This window comes from Nanorana parkeri, unplaced genomic scaffold (genome assembly GCF_000935625.1).
Source record: "Nanorana parkeri isolate BGI_ZX_2015 unplaced genomic scaffold, ASM93562v1 scaffold23, whole genome shotgun sequence".
Lineage (NCBI taxonomy): Eukaryota > Metazoa > Chordata > Amphibia > Anura > Dicroglossidae > Nanorana > Nanorana parkeri.
The window spans coordinates 1,696,446-1,719,218 of NW_017306291.1; the positions used below are offsets into that span (position 1 = coordinate 1,696,446).

At 41.4% G+C, this 22,773-nt stretch overlaps 1 protein-coding gene across 1 annotated transcript in view; it reads right to left on the reverse strand.

The window, feature by feature from the left end:
* PLXDC2 (plexin domain containing 2) overlaps positions 1 to 22,773 on the reverse strand; it is a 347,246-nt gene that overhangs the window by 189,166 nt on the left and 135,307 nt on the right. Inside the window, exon 2 of the mRNA XM_018564229.1 lies at positions 18,462 to 18,658. Coding sequence (XP_018419731.1) covers positions 18,462 to 18,658 — 197 coding nt within the window. The remainder of the gene's footprint in view (positions 1 to 18,461; positions 18,659 to 22,773) is intronic.

The window sequence follows — 22,773 nt, forward strand, 5'->3', positions numbered from 1 at the left end:
CTTACATAATTTAGCTTTTATAAGGCAGTTTTAAAACTGTAACATTTGAAGAAATAGTATGTTTGTGAACAACCGTCCTAATGCACGGTAACGATGTCATAAATAATTAAAAGTGCGTAATAAGCAGTACTACGGCCACTATTATTCAAGGCTGCAAATAGTCCATTATTTTATAACTTGTTGTAGAATTACATAATTTACTTTATTTGTTATGAGCATGGCTGGAGTTTACTAAACAATTTCCTCAATTGAATTAAAAGGGCCTCGGGTAATGTTTGGCAAATGCAATCAAAGCCGTAATCTCAAGAAAAGCAGAGGGAGCTTTATTGGCATTTCTCAATATCTTTCCTTGCTGTGTAATAGTTTCCCGCTGAACTCACACAGAACGCTGTCAGGAATGAAGCAAAAGATTCAGGCTTACATCACACCCGGGTCCATCTGAATTAATCTTCCACTAATCTGACTAGAGTACACTGATAGCAGATATGTGCACCATCAATTGTCCCTGAACTGTCAGTGCAGGTGTGTGTTACAGATGGAAATCACAGAGAGTATAGCACACATACATGACCCCATAGTGGTCAATAGTACTTCATTATTTGAAGGTGATCAATCATTTAATAGCAGGGATAATGCTGTACAGGGGAGTAGGAGGAAAGTCCTTAGCATGTCCAGTCATTAAACAGCCAGACCATCCAAACGGGATATTGGGGGCTTGATAGTAAGGTCTTGATAGGAAGGTCTTAATAGGTCTTGATAGGAAGGTCTTGATAGGAAGGTCTTGATAGGAAGGTCTTGATAGGTCTTGATAGGAAGGTCTTAATAGGTCTTGATAGGAATGTCTTGATAGGTCCTAATAGGAAGGTCTTGATAGATCCTGATAGGAAAGTCTTGATAGATCCTGATAGGAAGGTCTTGATAGGTCTTGATAGAAAGGTCTTGATAGAAAGGTCTTTATAGGAAGGTCTTAATAGGTCTTGATAGAAATGTCTTGATAGGTCTTGATAGTAAGGTCTCAATAGGTCTTGATAGGAAGGTCTTGATAGAAATGTTTTGATAGGTCTTGATAGGAATGTCTTGATAGGTCTTGATAGGAATGTCTTGATAGATCCTGACAGGAAGGTCTTAATAGGTCTTGATAGGAAGGTCTTAATAGGTCTTGATAGGAAAGTCTTGATAGGTCTTGATAGGAAGGTCTTAATAAGTCTTGATAGGAATGTCTTGATAGGTCTTGATAGGAAGGTCTTGATAGACCCCGATAGGAAGGTCTTAATAGGTCTTGATAGGAAGGTCTAGCACAGATGTACAGGCTCCTTCCTTGTACTGAAATTGTTTCACTGCACACTGTGAGCTTCTCACAATGTGCATTAGAAGCCGCAGCAATCTGTATATAATAGATTGGGTGTAGAAATCCTGCTTCAAGTAAAACCTGCTATGAGTGACATATGGAGATGGCCCTTTTTGACCTCTTCTTCTAAAATTGCTAGTTGTCTGGCTATCCTGCTGATCCTATGGCTTCATTATATTCTGATTTACTATGCAGATTATGCATTCTGAATATTGTCGCCAGAGGCAGCTAGACAATGAGCATTGTTTGCTCAACAGGAGCTGTGACTTCAGTTGCTAGTTCCAGGTCAAAGTAATCATATGCTCATTGTGGTGGCCAGGCATCTAGCATTTTCAGAAGCAGTTTAGCAATAGGAGGCTCTATATTTCTCTTAGAGAAGGTTTAATAAGGACTATAGGGAATAATCCAGATAACTTCTGTGACTCTTGTTTTCAACCTGGTCATTTGACCCATAGCAGTGAAGCACCACTACTAATTTGGACAAATTAACTACGTATAAGCAAACATGGCTGCCCCTATGTACATATATAATATGTTTTTACACGTCTTTACTAGTTTTCGCAGCTCCACATGCCGAGCCCGCCAGGAAGCTGACAGAGCGCAGTGCCAATCACAGGCACTGAGGCATCTCCCGATCTCTGCAGCTGCGGACCGGGAACATGTCTTAGTACCTGTGATTGGCGCTGCTCACTGTCAGCTTCCTGGCGGGCTCGGCACTTGGAGCTGCAAACAAGCCCGTGCCCATCACTAGTCTTTACATATATAATCTTTTTTTTTATTTATTTTTTTACAGAAAAACAAGATTTTTAAAACTTCAACACATTCTGCAGCTTAACATTCTCAGACATAGAGCCCTGTGCTGACGGAAAGTTATACCGGGTTCCATTTTAGAAATAGGTCAGTAAACTTTTGCATGCTCCTAGTTCAGCTTCCCATTTTGTACTAAAGTTCAGGAACCAATCAGCTTGGACCCAATCATCTAACCACCATGACAGCCAATCATGGTTGCTTACAAAAAAACCTGCTGGCTTCAGGTGTCAGTGGTCTATGGATAGCTGAAACCAGCAGGCTGCTTTTTAACGTTTTCAGAATGTTATTAAATCTGTTAATGAAGAACAGAGCCACAGCTCCAAGCTTGCTCCCCTGATGGGCGACAATTCGAAACAAATTAGTAAACTAAACGTGAGACTGAGGTCCATCTCAGGAGCGAACTTGGAGTGGTGACTAGTGATGGGCTCTGGCGTGTTCGCAGCTCCACGTGCCGTGCCCGCCAGGAAGCAGATAGCGCCGCAGCGCCAATCACAGGCACTGAGACATTATCCTGGTCTGCAGCTGCAGAGATCGGGATATGTCTCAGTGCTTGTGATTGGCGCTGTCAGCTTCCTGGCGGGCTCGGCGCGTGGAGCTGCGAACACGCCCGAGCCCATCACTAGCGGTGACTACTTTACAACACACAGGGAGTGTGCCACCCTCCAGAAGGAAGGACAGTGTCAGCACCAACTCAGAGATGATTGGAGGATCTACAGCCGAGTGATACACAAATAAGAGACATTTCTGGTAAGCCCTCATTCACACGGCCAGAAACATACTGCTCTGTGCTGCGTGCACGCTTGTATTGTTCAGCTCCCGGGAAGGACAGGTGCTGCGTGTGATTAGTACGCAGCCCCCGTCCTTCTCTATGGGACTATGCTGCCGTACGCCGACCTACACTCACCCGCCTTGCACGTCCGTGTGGGTGTCTGTACTCGTACGCTGACAGGATGGATCCTGTCTGCGTCCGAGCCGGCACACCGCACCCGTACAAACCTGCACTTAAGGTAAGCGCAGGGTGGCGTACAGCTGCATACTCCCATAGAGAAGGACAGGGGCTACGTACTTATCACACGCAGCCCCTGTCCTTCCCGGGAGCTGCCTGATACGGCCGTGCATGCAGCACGGAGCTGTACGTGCCGGCCGTTTCTAGTGTGAATGAGGCCTAATAGTTAAGGCACTTGGATGTATTTTTAAGATTTAACTCCTGAATTTATTGTCACTTAAAAGGCTGTAGTTTTCCTTTAAACATCTTTCATGCAGCTGAACCCTAAACTTAATTGGCACGCTGCAATCTCCATGTGGTGCACTTAAGAGTAGACGGGATCTTAAAAATGCTTCAGTGGTTCCATAGAGATAAAAAGTCACAGTAATCCTAATTAATGGTGCTAAATCACAGCTTCTGTTTGTCTCCATTATTCTTTTTTTAAATTAACGGGCTTTTACGATATATCCGTCACAGATCTCGGAAATAATCTCGGAGACGTAAACTTATTGTTGAGGGACACTTGTGTGATAATTAAGTGGAACCATTTATAGAGTGGACGCAGCACAGCGCCAAAACAGTCCGCTAAATTAATTATATGTTTAGAACACTTTGTTCAGAGTTTGATCCGCTTGTATTTTTAAAGCATCATTTTTTATTAACTTCTACAATTAAGGGAATAAAAGAGAATGAGTTACAGAAAAAGTTTAGCTACCAAAGAGGTGAAATACCTTACTGGCCAGCATGCATGAAGCGCCAGAACTGACCCGCGCCCTTATAAATAATAATGATATTTTCAGAACTGTGTAGCTGTAAAAAATCACTATATATAACCGGTTAAAGTAAATCTAACCCCTAACTGGGTGCAATGCAGATTGCTACAGTATTGTATATCATAAACAATTGCCATTGCCTTTCTTATAGTGATATTCAAGTCAAAAGGTTTTGTCTTTTTCAAATGCTGATGAAATCACTTACAATGGACGCTGCTTCTTGATGTTTATAAGTTTTAGCTTCCTGCAGAATCATCTGGTCCCCTGAGCACTGGCCCTGATATCCTGTTTTAGACTCCTTGCAGGGTCCTATTAGAGCCACCCTTGTGTGCAGGGGCGTCCCGAGGCCACGAGTCACTTGGAGCGGAGACCGGGTGACACCCTGCCATGACATCATCGTGCATGCAGTTGACATCACCACGCGCGTACGCGATGACGTTATCGCACGTGCCCCGTCATCTAATTGACGCCTGCTGGCGGCCATCTTGGTGATGGACGTTGGCAGAGAGGGGAGGGGACGTTCACCAGGCGGGATGAGGTATGCCGCCCGGTCCCCTCCTCTCTTTTGATACTGTCGGGCTCTCGGTCCATGACCGAGTGCCCGACTTTTAAGAGGGGGTGACACCAAAATGGCTGCCAGTCATTTTGGTGTCACCCCTCCAATGGTTTCACCCGGGTGTGGGCCGCAGCCCCCGCACCCCCCTTGTGACGCCACTGCTTGTGTGTGCTAGTAAGCTGTGTGTGTCTCCATAAATACAGAGGCACAGCAAGGCAAGACACTCCCTGCTCTCCTTGCTTACCCCTCTTCTCTGTTCCAAGTTAGTAGAGGGAGAGCTGCTGGAGATTGCTCTGTCCCTTTGTGATCTTGTACTGGACAAGAAGTTCAGGGAAGCCGAGCTGAGAGAGTTGTAGCCAGATGTTCAGACACATGATGACTTTAGGTGTATGTGAAGAAATGTAAAGAAATACGTTGTTGTGCAATGTATATTTGTTTGATCTGGATTCATTATTGAAAAAAAGGTTAAAAGAGAGAGTTTAATACTAGTTTAAGATACTATGTTTACCTTGTTTGACTCCTTTTTGTATGTCAGTGCTGCTGATCTCCTCCAGCCTCTTTTAGCCACTTCATGTCTGTATGCACTTGCTACAGCATCAGCCACACATCATTGCTTTGGATCTGCTTTTTTATTGTGTCAGTACAGCTGGTTGTAGTCTCTATAAGGGGCCTCTGTGACAGGGTGACAATGCAGAGGGCACAGTTTGGAGACAATAAAGACCCCATAACAGGTAGCAACAGACCAAGGACCCTCATGCCAGGTATTCTTCTAACAAAATGACAGATTACAAAAGAAAAACTTTTATCTTTTTCTATCTTTCCTTTTTTTTTTAGTGCACACGCCATCACTCTCTTCGGCTTTCAACATGCCTGGGTAGGGGGTCAGAAAAAGGAATTACGTAATGCGCCGGGGAATACATGCATCCAACATTACCTGAAGTGTTGAATGCTGAAGACACTGATGAAGGGGCAGCACTGGAACTGAGGGGAGGTAGAACTACCTCTTCTCTTACAAGGAGCTGCCATTCTTATGGCTTTAGAGCAGTGGTCTCCAAAATGCGGCCCTTTGCTTGCCTTTATGTGGCCTTTGAGGCGAAATTTGCTCCCACTGACACAAGCAATGGGGAATTATTCCTTCCACTGACACCAATGATGAAGCATTATTCCTCCCAGTAATGCCAGCAATGGGTCACTATCCATTCCACTGACATTAACAATGGTGCACTATTCCTCCAATGGATGGCAATGACGGGGCAATAGTCCTTCCACTGAAACCAGTTATGAGGGATTATTCCTTCTTCCATTTACCACAGGCACTAGGTCGTTTTTTACTCCCACTGTTGACCAATCCTTGGGAATTGTTTTTCCTACTGATGCCCCCCGGGGCATTTTCTACTCCTACTGACTACAGTTCGGTCACTCTTAGATCTGAAGGACAGTGAACTGGCCCCTTGTTTAGAAGGTTTCAGGACCCTGGCTTTAGAGACATAATAGAGTCTTTTTAAGGTGAACTTGTACTTTTCCCATGCAGGATATGTACTTCCTGATATGGGGGAGTTTGCTGCCCCCTTCCCTTCCTCTCACAATGCAGTGCTGTGTATTTGAGTGACAAATCACCATACGCCAGTGCTGTCTTTTGAGGCGGAGAGATAGTTCCCAGCCCTGTGTAAACTCCAATCAGAGCCACTTGGAGTTTACACAGGGCTTCTTCTCCTCACCCTATTGCAAAATGGAGGAAAGAAGGAAAGTGAAGGAAATTGGGTTACTATCCATTCCAATGACATGAACAATGGTGCACTATTCCTCCTTGGGGGAAGTATACGTGGGAGAAACAGGGGTGGCCGTTCATTGCACATCCAAAGCACAGGTTCACTTTATTCTTTGCAGGAAATCTTCAGCACTCCCTTTCCCTTTCCCTTTACACTAAACCCTTGATTATACTCGTTCTGGAACATAAATGGCATCTGCCAGTCATATAGTCTAGTGATGGCAGGGTTGTGATTTCATATAATTAGAGGTAATCATTTTACTTTTATGTTAAAAGCTCGCACAAGGCACTCAGATGAAATACTGGCAAGATATGCACACTGGATTCTATGCATATTTAATAGCAACAGTATAATAGCGTGAAGGGTTTCATGAGAGAAAAGTAATATGCAGGAAGAGAAGAAAAAAAAAGGAAATTAATTATTTTACAAACTTGCAGAACAGCAATTCAAATCTGTGAGGCAAATCCAGAGAACACAGCAACTGTGCTGAAATCTGTAAAGTCAGCTAACATTTCAGGTTTATGTAAATCCTAAGAATGAACTTCTCCTATTTGCTTCCTTTTGGTCTGCTAAATGTTGAAAGTGTTTTGTTACAGTTGTATCCATTAGTGTAAAATCTATCTATATATCATATATCCATAAGTGCAAGGAAATGCCCGTCGATCCTGCCAGAAATCCAGTGCTGTCCTTTGCACTCTTCATTGTTATCTCAATGTTATCAGGAAGTGTTTTAGGACTACAGAACCCACCCCATGTTAAGCTGCCCATACACCTTACGAATATCGGCCGATTTTCATATGCGATCGCATTTTCTTCCGATATTCGTAAGGTTGATGGGCAGTGTACAACCGCAAATACTGTACAATCAATCGACTTGTGACCAGGGCCGGCGCTACCATTTAGGCAGGTCAAGCATCTGCCTGAGGGCGCCGCTGTGGGGGGCGGAAAGATGCAACTCGAAGGTCGCCCCTTTGAGACGGTCGCCACGGCGGCAGCGATCACATCTCTTTGCGCTCCCTCTCTGCAGCTTCAGAGCGGACAGGAGGAGAGAGAGGGAGCGCAAAGAGATGCGATAAGCGCCGGTATGAAGAGCAGAGCAGCGGCAGGGATCCTTTTGATGAGGTGAGATGTCTGGCGACCCGCACCCTGTGCGCCCCCCCCGCCAGGAAGTTCACGCCTGCAATCCCCACTCCCCCATAACCCCCTGATTAATTTAAAAAAAAATTGATAAAACATTATAAAATAAAAACAAATTATGAAAAAATAAGTAAAACATAATAATAAAAATGATAAAAAGCAAAAGATAGTAAGATTAAAAAACAAGTAATAAGAAAAAAATAACAAATAAAAAAAAAAAGGGGGGGGGTGGGCGCAAAAATGCACCTTCGTCTGTGTAGGAAAAAATCCTTGCACCAGCCCTGCTTGTGACTAACCAGCAGGTTAGGAAACTTCGGTCGATCGTACAATTTTTGCAAGGTTGGTGGCGTTTCTGTATGTCAAAATTCGTACGATTTACACTGCTCATGTGGAATTTGAAAATATGTGCGGTCGATTAATACAATTCGTCCAGGTGTTTTTTAAAATTACTGCTGATTCAACCTTGCGATAATCAGGGCAGGATGCGGCCGCCGTACGAAAATCGTATGACGGTTCAATCATCGGACAAAAAGTTTCGTCCAATGATCGCAAGGTGTATGGGCAGCTTTAGAGAGATGAGGAAGGATGTGTTCCGTAGCCCTGACACACTTCTGGTCTTAGGGTGACAAGGCTGCTTCTTGCTGTATGGTGAGTGACCATTGTCATATTAGGACAGGAAATCTGTTATTAGCAGGATCATCAGGTGAATATAGGAAAATAAAGGAAAAAAACGAATGTAGCCACCACATATAAAGACTAGTAAGCTGCACAATATGACGTTTTGGGGGTTTAGATACACTTTAAGTAAAGTACATGTTTAATAGTTTTTTATACATGTGAAAGAGCTCATTTTAGGATTAATTATGTTAATTCTTTAAACATCTTGTTAAAAGAATATCTAGGGACATATCCAGGTAATATCCAGGGTGAGTATCAGGGGTTATGGGGTGGGAATTTACAAAGACACTGTTGCTTTGCCCAGAATGGGTAAGGTGACAGTGTCTCTCTCTTAATAGGCATTTAGATTTATGTATTTTTTTTATTTGTATTTTATTATAGATATTTAAGAGACCATTTTAATGTTAGTAATGTCAATGCTTTAAAAATCTTATTACTGTGTTTAGTTTGTAACTTTATATGTACAGGGGGGCAGCCATATTTGCATACATGGGTTCTGCATCCTTTCTTTGCAAATCTACACAGTGGGGGCACTTTACAGCTTCTTCCCACAGTGCAAGTGTATTGGTCAGGCTGCTACTTGAGTAGCTGATATTGTAACAGTGGTTGGGCAGGCAGGTAGTGAGAGACAGGTTTACAGAGCTCCCTCTAGTGGCTAATCATCACATTTCTCTTTTTGATGCAATGAGAGAAATATGAAGAGGCAAGCATGTGAAAATGTTAAAGTTGCATTAAAAACTTCTTAATAACTAAATGCTACTAATAATGGAATATGTGTGCTTATTGACATTACATTGTAATTATTATTATTATGCAGGATTTATATAGCGCCAACAGTTTGTGCAGCGCTTTACAATATAAAGAATACATTACAATCACAATACAATTCAAGACAAGATGGTAAGGAAGGCCCTGCCCCTGAGGGCTTACCATCTAAATTATTTTAATGTTTTTGAGATTTTGTCATTTTTTTTAAATCTATGTTTTATAAAATCCAGTGCGTTTAGATAAAGAAGACTTTCCAAAGGGCTTCTAGGTAGAACCACTAACTCTGGTCACATGATTTTGTATTGTCCAACCTTTCAATCATACATTAGTGTGGTGGTGGTGCAATGAGCACTGATAGAGAGAGAAGTCTGAACCAGTGAACAGAGTGGATTTGTTTTTTGCAGGCCCAGATAAGAAACCATTCTATATTGGCCACTACGTGGACTTAATTTGCAGGACACTCTTTTTTTAATTTAAGTTAAGCCCTAACGCTAAAACTATGAGTAAGCAGCACAGAACCACAATTCATAAGGATGGTTTCTACTTGCCGCTCAATTTCCCAGCCCACAAAATAATCAGCCTACAATACGATTCATATCCACATTTAGCAGATTGATCACTTTACTTCTACTTCTACTTTGGCTGTTCTGTGTTGTCAATTATGAACCCATATTATTAATAAACTTTTTGGACTCTCATACTGTCTTGTTTGGCGTCCTCATTGGACTATATACAGTATGTGTATATCTTTAACTATGGATTCCCTTATATGTGGGACATCCCGTTTTTGTTGTCCTCACTGGAACCATGGTGCTTTATCACGTTCTGACCATTTTCATCATCTGACCATCTTGACCATTAGATCATCTTGAGATGATTCTGATCTTCTGAATTTTTGAATCCACCTCCTCGCCTATATTTGAATTTTGAGAATTTTGTTTTTCGTACAGGGACACAATACTCACAAGTGCCACATGGAGGTCTTATTTAACTGCACTTTTTTATGACCGATATGGCGGTATTTCTAAATGAACTAGTTGCAGCCGTAGAACCAAAATGTAGAAGTGTCCCACATAAGAACTACCTGAATTTGTTGCATGCATTGGAAATAAAAAAAAATTTTTTTCATGAATTTGGTACAGGACTTTCACATATGGCCATGACGCCAGGCCAATGTTGGAGATGCTTTAATTAAACGCCCAAGGATATATTGTGGATGAGTATAGAAAGAATATCCAGAGACATATTCCAAGTGAGTATCAGGGGCTCTGGTGGGCCTGAATAGCTATGCTGACAATCTCTCTTTAATCTCTATTTCAGGTTGATTGCTACTACATACTACTTGTGTAGCCTACTCCATGGGGAGCCATTTGTTCCAACTATTTAGCGATTGATTTGTAATCTTAGCGATTCATCGCTAGCAACTTTGGTAGCATAATTGACTACTAAAAGTCTCCCGTGTAGCTTACATTCTTTCTCTGCCTTTGCCTATCAAATTTATCGGGGGTTGATTATTTACTAAAGGTAATTAAGCTGTTTACTTTGCAAGGGAATTGCCGCTTAGCTTGGTGAATGTGTTGAAAATTCACTTTGCAAAGGATATCCAATCGTGTCCATTATGCTTTCACATGATTGGATGATGGACGTAAATTCCATTGCAAAGTGAAAGATATATATTTAGATATATATTGTCATTTAGTTCTTGGCACCTTGAAAGCCCCAAGTTGTTTTTTTTTTTATGTTTCTTGCAAAGTGAACAGCCTAGTTGCAGTAAATCAACCCATCTATGTCTTTGGTTAGTATTTAAAGGCATTCGAGATCATGTTGAGATCAGTCTGAATGTACGCTGTTCTATAAGAACCAATTCAAAATGTGTACATTGCTTACCACTTGCATCAAAAATGCTTCACAGACTAATAGAAGCAAACCTGAAATGCTCGAGTACATTATCCTATTCATCACTCTCACTTCCTTTCCTACCGTGTTGTTGTGCCTATCTGTAGGAACAATCTGCTGTTTGTTTCCTACATGATATCTCCATAGTGAAAGGTTCTTTTCTTGAACATTTGCTTTCACTGTATTTCGTTATCTAGCAGCTTTCTATGGTTATATTACATCACCTTTACTTGAAGTTTTCAGGTCCATCTTTTTTAATCATTTATCATGCTGACTCACCACGAACAAATTGAAATGTTTGTGATATACTGTAGTATATCGCCACTTTAAACCTCCGTACAAATTCTTAGCATAAACCAAACCTTCAGACAGGTAGGTTGTGTGGCGTGGCCTGTATGTCTAGCATTTATTTGTCTGTTCCATGCTCTAGCACAGATTGCTGCTGACTATTTATCACTCTCTATTTCTTTCCACTGTGGTCCTTCCTCTTCAGTTGGTGTCTTTAGGTCTAGGCATCTAGACCAGCATTGCTTCAGCAGCAGGTGCATGTAGGTTGAATGTGTCGCTGCATTTCATTAATGTCTGTGGGCTGCTAGATCGGAGACAACTGTGGACCTTCCCAGCCACTGGGAGATGGTGGTGGCATCCAATGAACTAGAAAACAGGTGGTCTATTATGACCGCATCTAAACTGGAGATTACCAGCCATGTAGCTGATTTCACCATCAGTGTGAATGTTTGCCAGCATCCAAGATCCTGTTTTACTAATCCAATTTTAACTGTTCTTTAACCAAAAACCTAAATAAAATCTCAAAGTTATGTACTTCCTGCTAAAGAGTTAACTAGGATCCATCTAAAATCATCACTCAGCAGGCGTGTTTCCACCAGTCTGGGGCTTGTTCGGAGAAGGCGCTGATTGGTTCATTTTGAATAAACTTTAAAGTGACAGGGCAAAGCAACTCGTTCACTTTAATGTCTGCCCCACCCCCCTTCCATGCATATTCACCTTCCCTTCAAACAAATTATTATTATTATTATACAGGATTTATATAGCGCCAATAGTTTGCACAGGGCTTTACAATATAAGGAAGACATTACAATCACAATACAATTCAAGACAAGATGGTAAGGAGGGCCCTTTACAATCTAAAAGATACCCAGTATTTCCGAGTATAGTGGACCATGCAACTCCCATTCCACCCTTGTGACAGCACTGGTGCTTGGCAATTGGCTGCACAGGCACCATTACACAAGCCTTGGCTCAGATCAACTTGGAATTCACCCAGGACTTCTAATTGCTCCAGCGGGTAAAAGGAGCATTGTGGTAGTAAAGAGAAGGTAAGATGCTTTATACTTTTCTAAAATAACAAATGCAATAATTTGGATGAGGTTGGATGAAAGATTTAATGTAGTATTGTATTAAATTGATGGTCAAATAATACAACTTTATAGAGGGCTATGCATCAGACCATGGTTCCAAAAGAATGGCAGACAGATGGTTCCAAAAGAATGGCAGTTCCTACAAACAAGGGACAGTTGGCAGCTATAGATGATGCCCCATGGGTGTTTGAATAGGGGCAGAGAGGTAAATACCTGCCACCTGTTTGTGGATGTTGGAAGCAAAAAAGACATAAAGCATAGAGGTGAGGCCCATCACCTATTCATAGATGCTGCTATACATCAAAGCTGCATGAATCTATAACTGGCCTTTATAGCAGGGCAGGCTGAGGCTGGGGAATTTTTGTGTTTTGTATTGTTGTAAGCCTTCCCAATGTGCGCCCTGCTATAAAGGCCGGTTATAGATTCATGCATGTACCATTTTTTCTAGTTTGACTATTTTGGGTTAGGGGGACGCACTGGAGTCCCAGTGTGCATTTTTGGTTGCTGGGCCTCCAGTGCGTCCCTGCACCTTATCAGGAGGAGTTGGCTACCTCCAGGTACACCTGCATGTAATTTATCAACTTCATTAATATGCTCACACTTGGAGACTCGGATACATAGAGTTAGGACCACACTTTGCAGAGGTGCCTTGGCGCGGCAGTGTGGCTTCTACATATTTTTGGCCAAAAGTTTGTGCAACTAAAACCTCTGATTTTAACGCATACTGTTGACAGGGCTACTTGTTTGGTTGCAGGCTGGCTGGCAGGCTGAGGCTGGGGAATTTCTGTGTTTTGTATTGCTGTCACTATTTGGCCTACAATCTTCCACTTGACTCTTTTGACAAAAGTCAATTGAAATTGACGTATGTTGAGTTGGATGGTACCGGCAGTGCCACCCAGAGATCAAAATTTGGCCAAAATCTTATGGTGTATGGACAGTTTTAGATTGCAATGTGTTTTTAAAGGATGTACTGCTTATACTGTTCATATAATGAGAATAAAATAAACAGCATGTTCCAAAAAAGATAGCAGAAAAAAAAAATCTATTAAGGATGTATCTTTCTGTCTTTCAGCAAACATTTGTAAAATACATCTATCAAGGTGGAAATCATAGCACTCAGCGGGGATGTATTCTGTCTACAAAACGAGGACAAAGTCAGACATTCTGCACCCATGTGTTTCTGAGTGATAAACGATCCTCGTATCCATTTTATTCCGGCCATTATTGAGAGCTGCAGAGACTGAAACTTTTAATTGGACTCTGACCCTTGAAGTTATTCTGAAGGAAATGTAGTTTTTATAGTCGGAATTGAAATTAAATGTCTAATTGTGTAATATCGGAGGCAATTTGCCACAATGTTCTAGTGGAGCCTTCAGAAAATAGGTCACAACAACAGACTGACAATTAGATGGCCAGTGATATGGGATTGTAACAGCAGGTTACTAATAAAGAGAGTGAAAGCATTCACGTGGGTCTGGGACTCATAGCAAGGTTACATTAAGCTGCTGTGATGATAGTTAGTGAGCTGTAGATTTATATCTTCAGAGATGAATTCTGTTACTTCAGGCATAAAGAGAAGAGAAGTTGGAGCTGCTTTAGCAGAGATTCTTATAAGTGCTTAAGGTCAACTCTAATTAAAACTGTGAGTAAAGCCCCCTGACCATTTCATGCTTACCTTTCTAGTGTTCTCCCACTATTCGTTCCTCTGTGGTTGCCACTGTAAAATAACTGGTATAAGGTATGGTGGAGCATGTGGCCACCTCCCATGATGCATTACTCAAACCTAGCAGCCAATCATGGAAGGGGTGGTCAACACTTTCGAAAAGTGGGACATCACTACTTCCCCCAAGCTCTGACATGAGTCACTCTGGTAGCCATTAATTGGTCAGATGGTGGACTTTACACAGACAATGTCCTAAATGGGCAAGTTTACAAGGTCACTTCAAGCCTTGACATTTATATATTTACACATTTACAACACAGTCTACTTATCATTGCTTCGATATTTCTGCTGTACCATGGCCTCTTTGTCTGTTATCTGGTCATCTGAGAACCCCTTTTTGGGATGAAGGAAAGCAATTTGTAGTCAAATTCAACCAGCCTACTGTCAGGGTTTCTTACACTTTCTTGTCTAGTTCAACTGTAGGCTATCTTCTGTTGCAGTGTGTCTGACACTGTGTATTCCTCTTTGGTGCCCTCTTATGACCAAATCCATAAACATCATCACTCTGCAGCAACTAACAAACTTCTGGCAACTGCCTGTCTCAGAGCGATGAGGTAACACAAGTTCATTATTTAACCATTAGCTTGTTCATTTAGTCTCTGCCCTTGCATTTGTTCAGATCTACCAAGTGCTTTGCAGTTGTTCCTGTGCTCCTTGTATGACCCTGGCCTTGGCTGACTGATCTCCTGGTTACTGACTCCGGTTATTGTTTCTGTTCATTCTGCTCTCAGAGTTCCCTGACCTGGTTTGGTTGACTACCCTCATCTGGCTTGGCAGCGACAACCTACTGGACTTTCTACATTGTTTGTGCCATTTTTGTTTATTGTTATTTTCAATGACTTCCTTTTTTTTAACCTACACTTTAAGTTTCTGTCTGGTTTCTTGGTACCCTAACACCTTGTAATTTTCAACATGACTTCTGATACACGAAACAGAGAGGAAGCTGCACAGTACAATCCTTAGGAAGTACACTCCCATGGCACAGATTGAAAGAACTTTAAGGCACCACAACACACAGTTGTGGTATTTTCTGGACAGCATTTGTAGCTCATTGGTGTCCTTCTTATGGCTTGGTCTTGTCAGATAGACATTCTGCTAATTCAGATAGACATTCTGTAACCTCCATTTCTGTAGGCTTACCTTTCCATTACAGCAGTTTTACAGTGTGTCTAAATATGACTGTGCAAACAAATAGGCACTAAAGTGAGATCTAGTGCACTCAACAATCATTAGTCAGTAACAGAATTGGTCAAACACACCCCCTTCCCTTCTCTGAAATACAAGTCTGTGTGACGACACTCATGATAAAGGGCATGGCTATTACTCAGCTCTGCCAGCATAGAGCACTGCACTAAGTTCCGTAAACAGCATCTTCACTGAAAAAAAGCACTTTAAGGCAAAGCAGCCATTAAGGGTGATACAGAACTATAAAGGGAAAACATTTTTACATTTAAATTGTTTTAAATTGTTTTAACTTAATGAAACCGATGGCAGGCATGTACAGCAGATGCCCTAAATACAAAGATTATTCTTCCTTAACTCCCAGCATCTTAGGCACTTGTTATGAAAAACTCAAATTTCTCAGAGAAAGTTGAGCTGTGAGCCCATTCTGAAACACACTGTCAGTCAGTGAGGTTGCCCATTACACTCACGGACCAATCGTGGTGTGCAGGGGCCGGGTTGGAGATTGCATTTCTCCAAAGTTGAATCTTCTCTTTTTTGACTAATGTTTCTAAGTCTTCTAAGTGTTCAATGCGCCTAATGCTATAGATACGTTTGTTTTATGCACATTTAGTGAATTATGCCTCCCAAGTGCATCTTTTTTCTAGTTAAACGGATCAGCTGTTAGCCATCTTTTCCCTTCTCGCATTGCCTGTATTAGATATGGGACCCATACGGAACCCACAGATCTGAAGGTACCTAATTATGTGCAGCTCTCTGAGATAAAGACAAAAAGATAACTGAAAATATCTTGATATATCACAAGAAGAAATCAGCATCTTGTTTTATGTAATTGATATATAAAAATCTTTTGATACATTTGACCACTGCTGTATATCTAAGGAGAAGCAAATAATGTGATCAGAAGAGCCAGCGCAGTGAAAAAGAAAAAACAATGACTGGCATTCCCTTCCCAGTAGTTGAGCTGAATAATTATAATTGTCTCACAGGTTCATAGCACACTTAGGTTAAACATGAAGGGAAGATTGCTTATTACAAATTTGCTGCAACTCTCGCCAACAAATCCTCAGAAGTAACATTGCAGATTCATCAGTTTCTCATGCTCCTAAAACCAATTGTCTGTAACTCTAGTAAGAAAACAAAAAAAAAAATATTCTAGCCACGGCCAGGAAAAGTCAGAAATAAAAGAGGGCATTATAGGAAGCGTGTCTACTTCAAGAAAATCTCTAGTTTTGTAAGAAAAGATACAAACATCTGCTACACAATTTATTTTGTAATATATTGTTATTAAAATAACTTTTTATATTTCAATCAACAATTGAAAACTAAGCCATTGTTTTCTATCAAGAAATGAACAAACATCTAATTTCTGCATCCTTGTAACTATGACAACAATATTCCACCAACAATCAGAATTTCTTTACGTCCATTTTCCTGTACGTGCCTCACCTACTTCTGCTAGACATCTGCCCAGAGTCAGGACATTCCTTATAATGAGGCAGCCTGAGGTGGTTGCCTCAGGCAGCATCTCGTTGAATCACGTAGGGGGCTGCAGCACCCTTTCCAGACAGAGCATCCCAGGAGCTCTTAGCAACCTGTGATGCTCTGGCTGGCGCACTGCTCAGCTCAGTTCTGTCACCGGTTGCCCGGTAGCTAAGTGGGACACCAGGCAGAGGTAACCCCCAGTAATGTGTGCCACCCACACCCCCCTCCCCTTGGCTTCAGGCAGCCAAAATTGTAGGGATGCCCCTGCCCAGAGTTTGAGGTCAAGATGCAGGCATCCTGTGTCACTGGAATATGACATCTTCACTAAGGTTTACAGCAATGGAAATTTCATCTTTGAGTGTGAATGTGCAAGTCTAAAGGCTTGCCAGGGCCATGCCCTGAGTCTACACAAGACATGCTAACTGTCCCCTGAGAGGTAAACAGTTTCCTAATTCAGTTGCTCACCTACTAATAAACTGCTAAAAATGGACACTATTCATTGTATGCCGATTGAGCACTTGTTCTGAAAATTAAAGAGTAAGAATAATGAAGACGTAAAAAAAAATAATTCTAAAACACCGGAGCCCTTTGAAAAGATTCTTTGTTTTTTTGAGTTTGTATATGACATTTCTGAGTTCTGTTAACTGCCAGGCACTTTGACAAAAATGCAAGTACAACAAACACAACAAAGCTCAACATGAAGCTCCCCAAATGTCAACACCGTGCTTCTAATATCTCTGCTCCTAATTCCAACTAAGCCCTGTTTTCTTGGAAGCAAAACATTTAAGTACATGGTTATCGTATCTGTGTGCTCCTCAGCAATTTATTGTTAGGCGTGAAAATAACATTTTCTGTCAACCCAAAACCCGTTTTCTTGGGAGACGCCGGAGTATTAAACTGCTTAACAGTTTCTCATGCTTCCCTGGAGATCTCTTGGTGAGATCTCTGCACCGCTTTTCAGGGTGTGTCCATATGTGGACAATATGTGGATCCATTTCTGGTGGATGTTTAATTTATTTTAAATTACTAGTAAATGTGTGCACAATCATGAACAAGTTAATTTAGGTTCAATAGTCTTTAGCTTGGGAGTGATTTATAATTGGTTTCCATCGCTGGAAACTTTAGGCGCATAACTTTTCATGTAAGAAACATCCTTCTGCTAGATGTACCTCACACAGAACATTTTCTTGTTAGACTGGACCTAACCTGGCTTAGAATATGTTTAAATAAGCCCATATGAGATGAAATGACTGTATTATTTGCATCATTGCCATGGCACGGGAGGGGTTGGCACTATAACATTGTCAATAGAACAACCTGTCACTTTGCATGGTGAAGTTGTGGTGGAGGGGGCTGGCCCCCATTCCCATGGTAATTGATGGATTTGCATCTTGTGCATCCATGTTGCCATGGTAGTTGAGGTTCTGGCACCAATATCATGTTGATGGAGGGATCTGTCCTGCTGACAATGTTTTACCAGACAGGAAGCAGGGGGGACAATCTCTAACAGCAACACAGATAAAAATAAAAAGCTTTAGTAGAGCATGGGATCGCTATAAATGTTATAGTTATATGTGTCCCAGTTGCAAATGTTCAAATATTCCGTCATCCCATCTGGAGAAACCATTGTCAGCAGGACAGAAAATGAGAGTAATTATCGCTATGTAAACTGTCAATTTCAACCATCCCTACCTTGGGGATGGTAACCCTTGTAGCAACATCCAGTATATTCAGAAGAATTGGATGAATACAACTGCTTGAATTTTAGGAATCACACATGTTGTATAGTTGGGAAAACTATTTATGTATTTTTATAATTTTGTTCTTTTTTACAGGCTTAACACCCAAATACTTAAGCATATTTAACCATGTAATAAAACATGATGTCGATGGAATTTATAGAATTCCTCTAGAATTTTAAGGTATAACAAAAAATATCCCTTTTCTTACAAATCAAGAGTATTAACTTTACCTCAATATCTGTTCCATTATCATTCCCGTCATCCAAAAACAAATCTGAAAGACCTGCAGCTTCAGAGAAGTCATGGCCAAGGCTGGGACGGTTTGTGTCCACAGAATGCCTCCTCCATCTGTGCCTGGACAGGTGCAAATCCACTGAAACACTTTCATCAACTCTGGATATGGGCGGACTAATGGAATAAGATGCATCTATAAATAAAGATAAATAAGAGAAGATTAGAGATCAAAATGTAATGTGATGTAAATTTACAAGTTACTTCCTAAAGATGTAAATCTAAGTCAGAGCCAGTGAAGGCAAAACAGTCATTAGGAAACAAAAGTGAATAACAACATGGTAAAATGGGTACAGTCGACATACAGTGTGCACCAACCTCGCTATGCAAATACAGACTTCCTGAAAGTCAGAGTGTAGGTCACACCCACATCCCACAGTGTAATGCTGGAGGCTCATTAACCTATTAGAGTCCTAGGCATTACCACATACAATATGGATGGCATGCCTCTACATGCCTCTACTGCTACTATTTGAATACTTGCAACAGGAGTCTTCTGCGTTTGCCCAAGAGAAAACAAATCTAAGGTATATACTGGCAGCTTTTGGTCTCTGAATTAGCATGCATCTCCGTGTTTAACATGTTTTTTTTTAAATGGAAGGTTTACGTAAAAGGTATTGTAAATAATGTATGCAATGTAGGTAAAAGGGTTGGATAACAGGCACTTTCTGGTCAAACCCAAGAAGCCTCCATATCCCGAAATGGTATTTAATGGAAATGTGCCCAGAGCTTTTATGATGCCTATATAGCTCACGCCCTCCTGTGCTTTCCTATTGGCCCCCCACTCATCAAGTTTCCTGGCAAATAAGAGAGCACATGAAGGAATGGGTCACATATCTACCATGCAGTCTTTGTTGTAGAGCAAGCAGGTATTGGGAGGTTCCTGCTATTAAATCTTGTAGATAATGTAACATCACAAACAAGACCACAGCACATTTTATGACTTGCGTATATAGGCATATTTTCAAGTCAGAACTGTTATTTTTCCTCGTATGGAAATTTTACAACAACTTGATCCAGCTTAGAAGGAGGTCAGAAGCACATGGAATTGAACTCAGCAGCATCTCAAACTAATCTCAAATGCAATATGAACACAGCTGAATGCAAGCTGCATATTCTCACCAACACAAGCCCTTAAAGGGAACCTGCTGCTTTGCCCTGCATGGGGAGCATGTAGCTCACTCCATTTGCTCCCAAGTGACTGGCAGTTGCTCGGTAACTGGCCATTCAGACTCCCAATACTGTTACATGGGGGTGGGGAAAGCGTCTTCAGCCCTATGTAGGCCCCATTCACACCTGCAAATGTCGCTGATCACATAAATCTCATGAATTTCTCTGTGAGACTCCCGCAGGCATGAGGCAATGTATCAAATGACAGCTGCCACCAGCCGCAGGTGTTTGCAGGCTGTTTGCAAGAATTTGAAAAGCCTACAGTAACCTGTGGACGATCACACCTGGACACAAATAGTCTGCGTCCAGGATTGGATATCCACAGGTAATTGCAGGCTGTGCGATCACTTGCGAAAAGCTGCAGCCCATAACAGCTGCCATTGGCAGGTATGAATGGGGCTTTAAGTTCCAATTTTACAGAGGGCTTTGCTTTCAAAACAAGGGGTGTGAATGCAAGGTAAGCATAAGCTATTGATGGTATAATCATCACAATGAACCAATGAATTGGGGAGCAGGGGTTAGTGCACTTCAGTCTGGTGGTGGAGATATGTGCAGTCATAATAAAGGTACAGTTACCCAAAACACCCCTTTTCTACTACTACAAATTATCACTACAAAAGACGTTACTTAAAGAAGAAGTATTGGGAGAGTATAAAGCACTCTTCTCAAAATTCAGAGCCAGCGTGTAACACTGCAGGTGTCACATGCTGGCTCTATAGATTGAGAGCTGAGCGATCACAAACTGCTGATTGCTCAGCTCATGGTCTTCTCCCTGCAAAGAGTGGTGGCTGTCAGTCACTGGTCCCCGCAGGGAATCCCCCCTCCCCTCTCTGGGCCTCTAGCGCTCATTGGAGGGACAGACAGGGGAGGGGGCGGGCACAGCTGCCTCTGGCTCTAGTGAGGCAGAGCCAGCTTTCAATCAGGCAGCAAGGTGGATCTTTCCTGGCAGCAGCGCGTCATTGAGCTATCAGTAAATAGCAGGCAGAAGCCCGTTATATGTTGACTTTGGTCATAATAAAGGTACAGCTACCCGAAACACCCCTTTTCTACTACTACTACTACTACTACTACTACTACTACTACTACTACTACTACTACTGCAAATTATCACTACACCATGTTGTAGAAAGATTATTTCCCCGAATTTGCCCGCGATTACCCCGACTGGTTCGAATTGGTCTTCTTCCCACAGTATCGACCCTAATGGCTACAGGGTTTCATACTTATAATTCTTGTTATACATACCTGATACGCATTACTGCTGAGGATTTCATCACATTGTCATGATCTAACTTCACAATTTTTTTTATTTTTTATATATAGTCTGTGTACTGAAACATGACCCACGAAACTTAATAGTGATTGATCGTTGTGTAATGATTTCTTCCTCTTTCTTTTAATAAAAATTTTACATGCTTAAAAAAAAAAATTATCACTACAAAAGACATTACTTAAAGAAGAAGTATTGGGAGAGTATAATGCACTCTTCCAAAAATTCAGAGCCAACGTGTAACACAGGATGGATCTTTCCTGGCAGCAGCGCAGCTTTGAGCTATCAGTAAATAGCAGGCAGAGGCCCGTTATATGCTGACTTTGGGTTATTAAATATACTCCTTTGACCCAAAAGAGGTCAAAAAAAAAGTTTGGCTTTACTTCTCTTTTAATGTTATTATTAAATATGACCTTTTCATTTCAATCTACAGCCGCTACGGTTTTCAAAAACTGTCAAAGAATGAAAATGTTGCTTTCTCACAGCTATGGCTCCAAAATCTAATAAGCATTCTTTGATTTTGTTTGCTAAGAATTTTTTTATTCTTTTTTAAAAAGGTCGAAAACAAATCCTAAGAAAAACCACACACACAGCCAGTACGTGGAATATTTTGTTGATAAGATATATGAAATTTAAATGACTCCGTATCTAGCTTAAGCAGTACATGCAGTTTATAATTGAAAGTGTCGGCTTAGACATTCAAAGCATATTATGAGCTTGTCAAAGCCTCTCTTGTACAAGAGAACATTAAATTAGGCTGAGGTCCCGCTCTGAATAACAGAGGAGAATAAATATACTTTGGGAAGTATCTTCCCTGTCTCTGCTGGTTATCATAAAATTAACCACTGTTGTAAGATTAAAATCAATATAATATGTTTACTGAGCAATATGTGGCATTTTACTGACAAATTTAACACTTTAATAGAAACCTGTTACAACATATACATGGGAATGGCCATTGCTGAGGCAATGCTGCTGATATACTGTCTCCCAGCTTTTGAGTGTGCAATGTGTGAGGTCAGGCATATGACTGGCAGTAGAGGTCAGAATTTATGTTACTATTAACCCAGTGACTAAAGCGGAAGTCTAAAGGTGCCCATACACCTTACGACCATCGCAAGACTTTTGTCTTGCGATGTTCGTAAGCTTACTAAAAGCTTGTACGATCTGCCCATCTTGGACGGGCAGATCGTACTTGCGATCATCGAAAGGCCGCCCCGCTGAGGGACGGGCTTCCGATGACCGCAGTGAGGGGCAGACTTCCGATCACTGCAAACGGGTTTTCAAGCCTGCATGTTCGATAGAAGACTTTAGTCTAAGGTAAGTAAATAAATTATATATAGATATATATTTCTATATATACATATATATATATATAAATATATATATAGTATATTGCCAAAAATATTTGTGAGGTCAGGTACTGATGTTGGACGAGAAGGCCAGGCTCGCAGTCTCCGCTCTAATTCATCCCAAAGGTGTTCTATCAGGTTGAGGTCAGGGCTCTGTGCAGGCCAGTCAAGTTCCTCCACCTCAAACTCGCTCATCCATGTCTTTATGGACCTTGCTTTGTGCACTGGTGTGCAGTCATGTTGGAACATGAAGGGGCCATCCTTAAACTGTTCCCAAAAAGTTGGGAGCATGAAATTGTCCAAAATGTCTTGGTATGCTGATGCCTTAAGAGTTCCCTTCACTGGGAATAAGGGGCCAAGCCCAACCCCTGGAAATCTGGAGTGTGAGAGGAATAGTAGGAAAAAAGAGTCATTCAGTTCATGTGCTGACAAGAAGCATGCTGATAGGAGGAGAAAGCA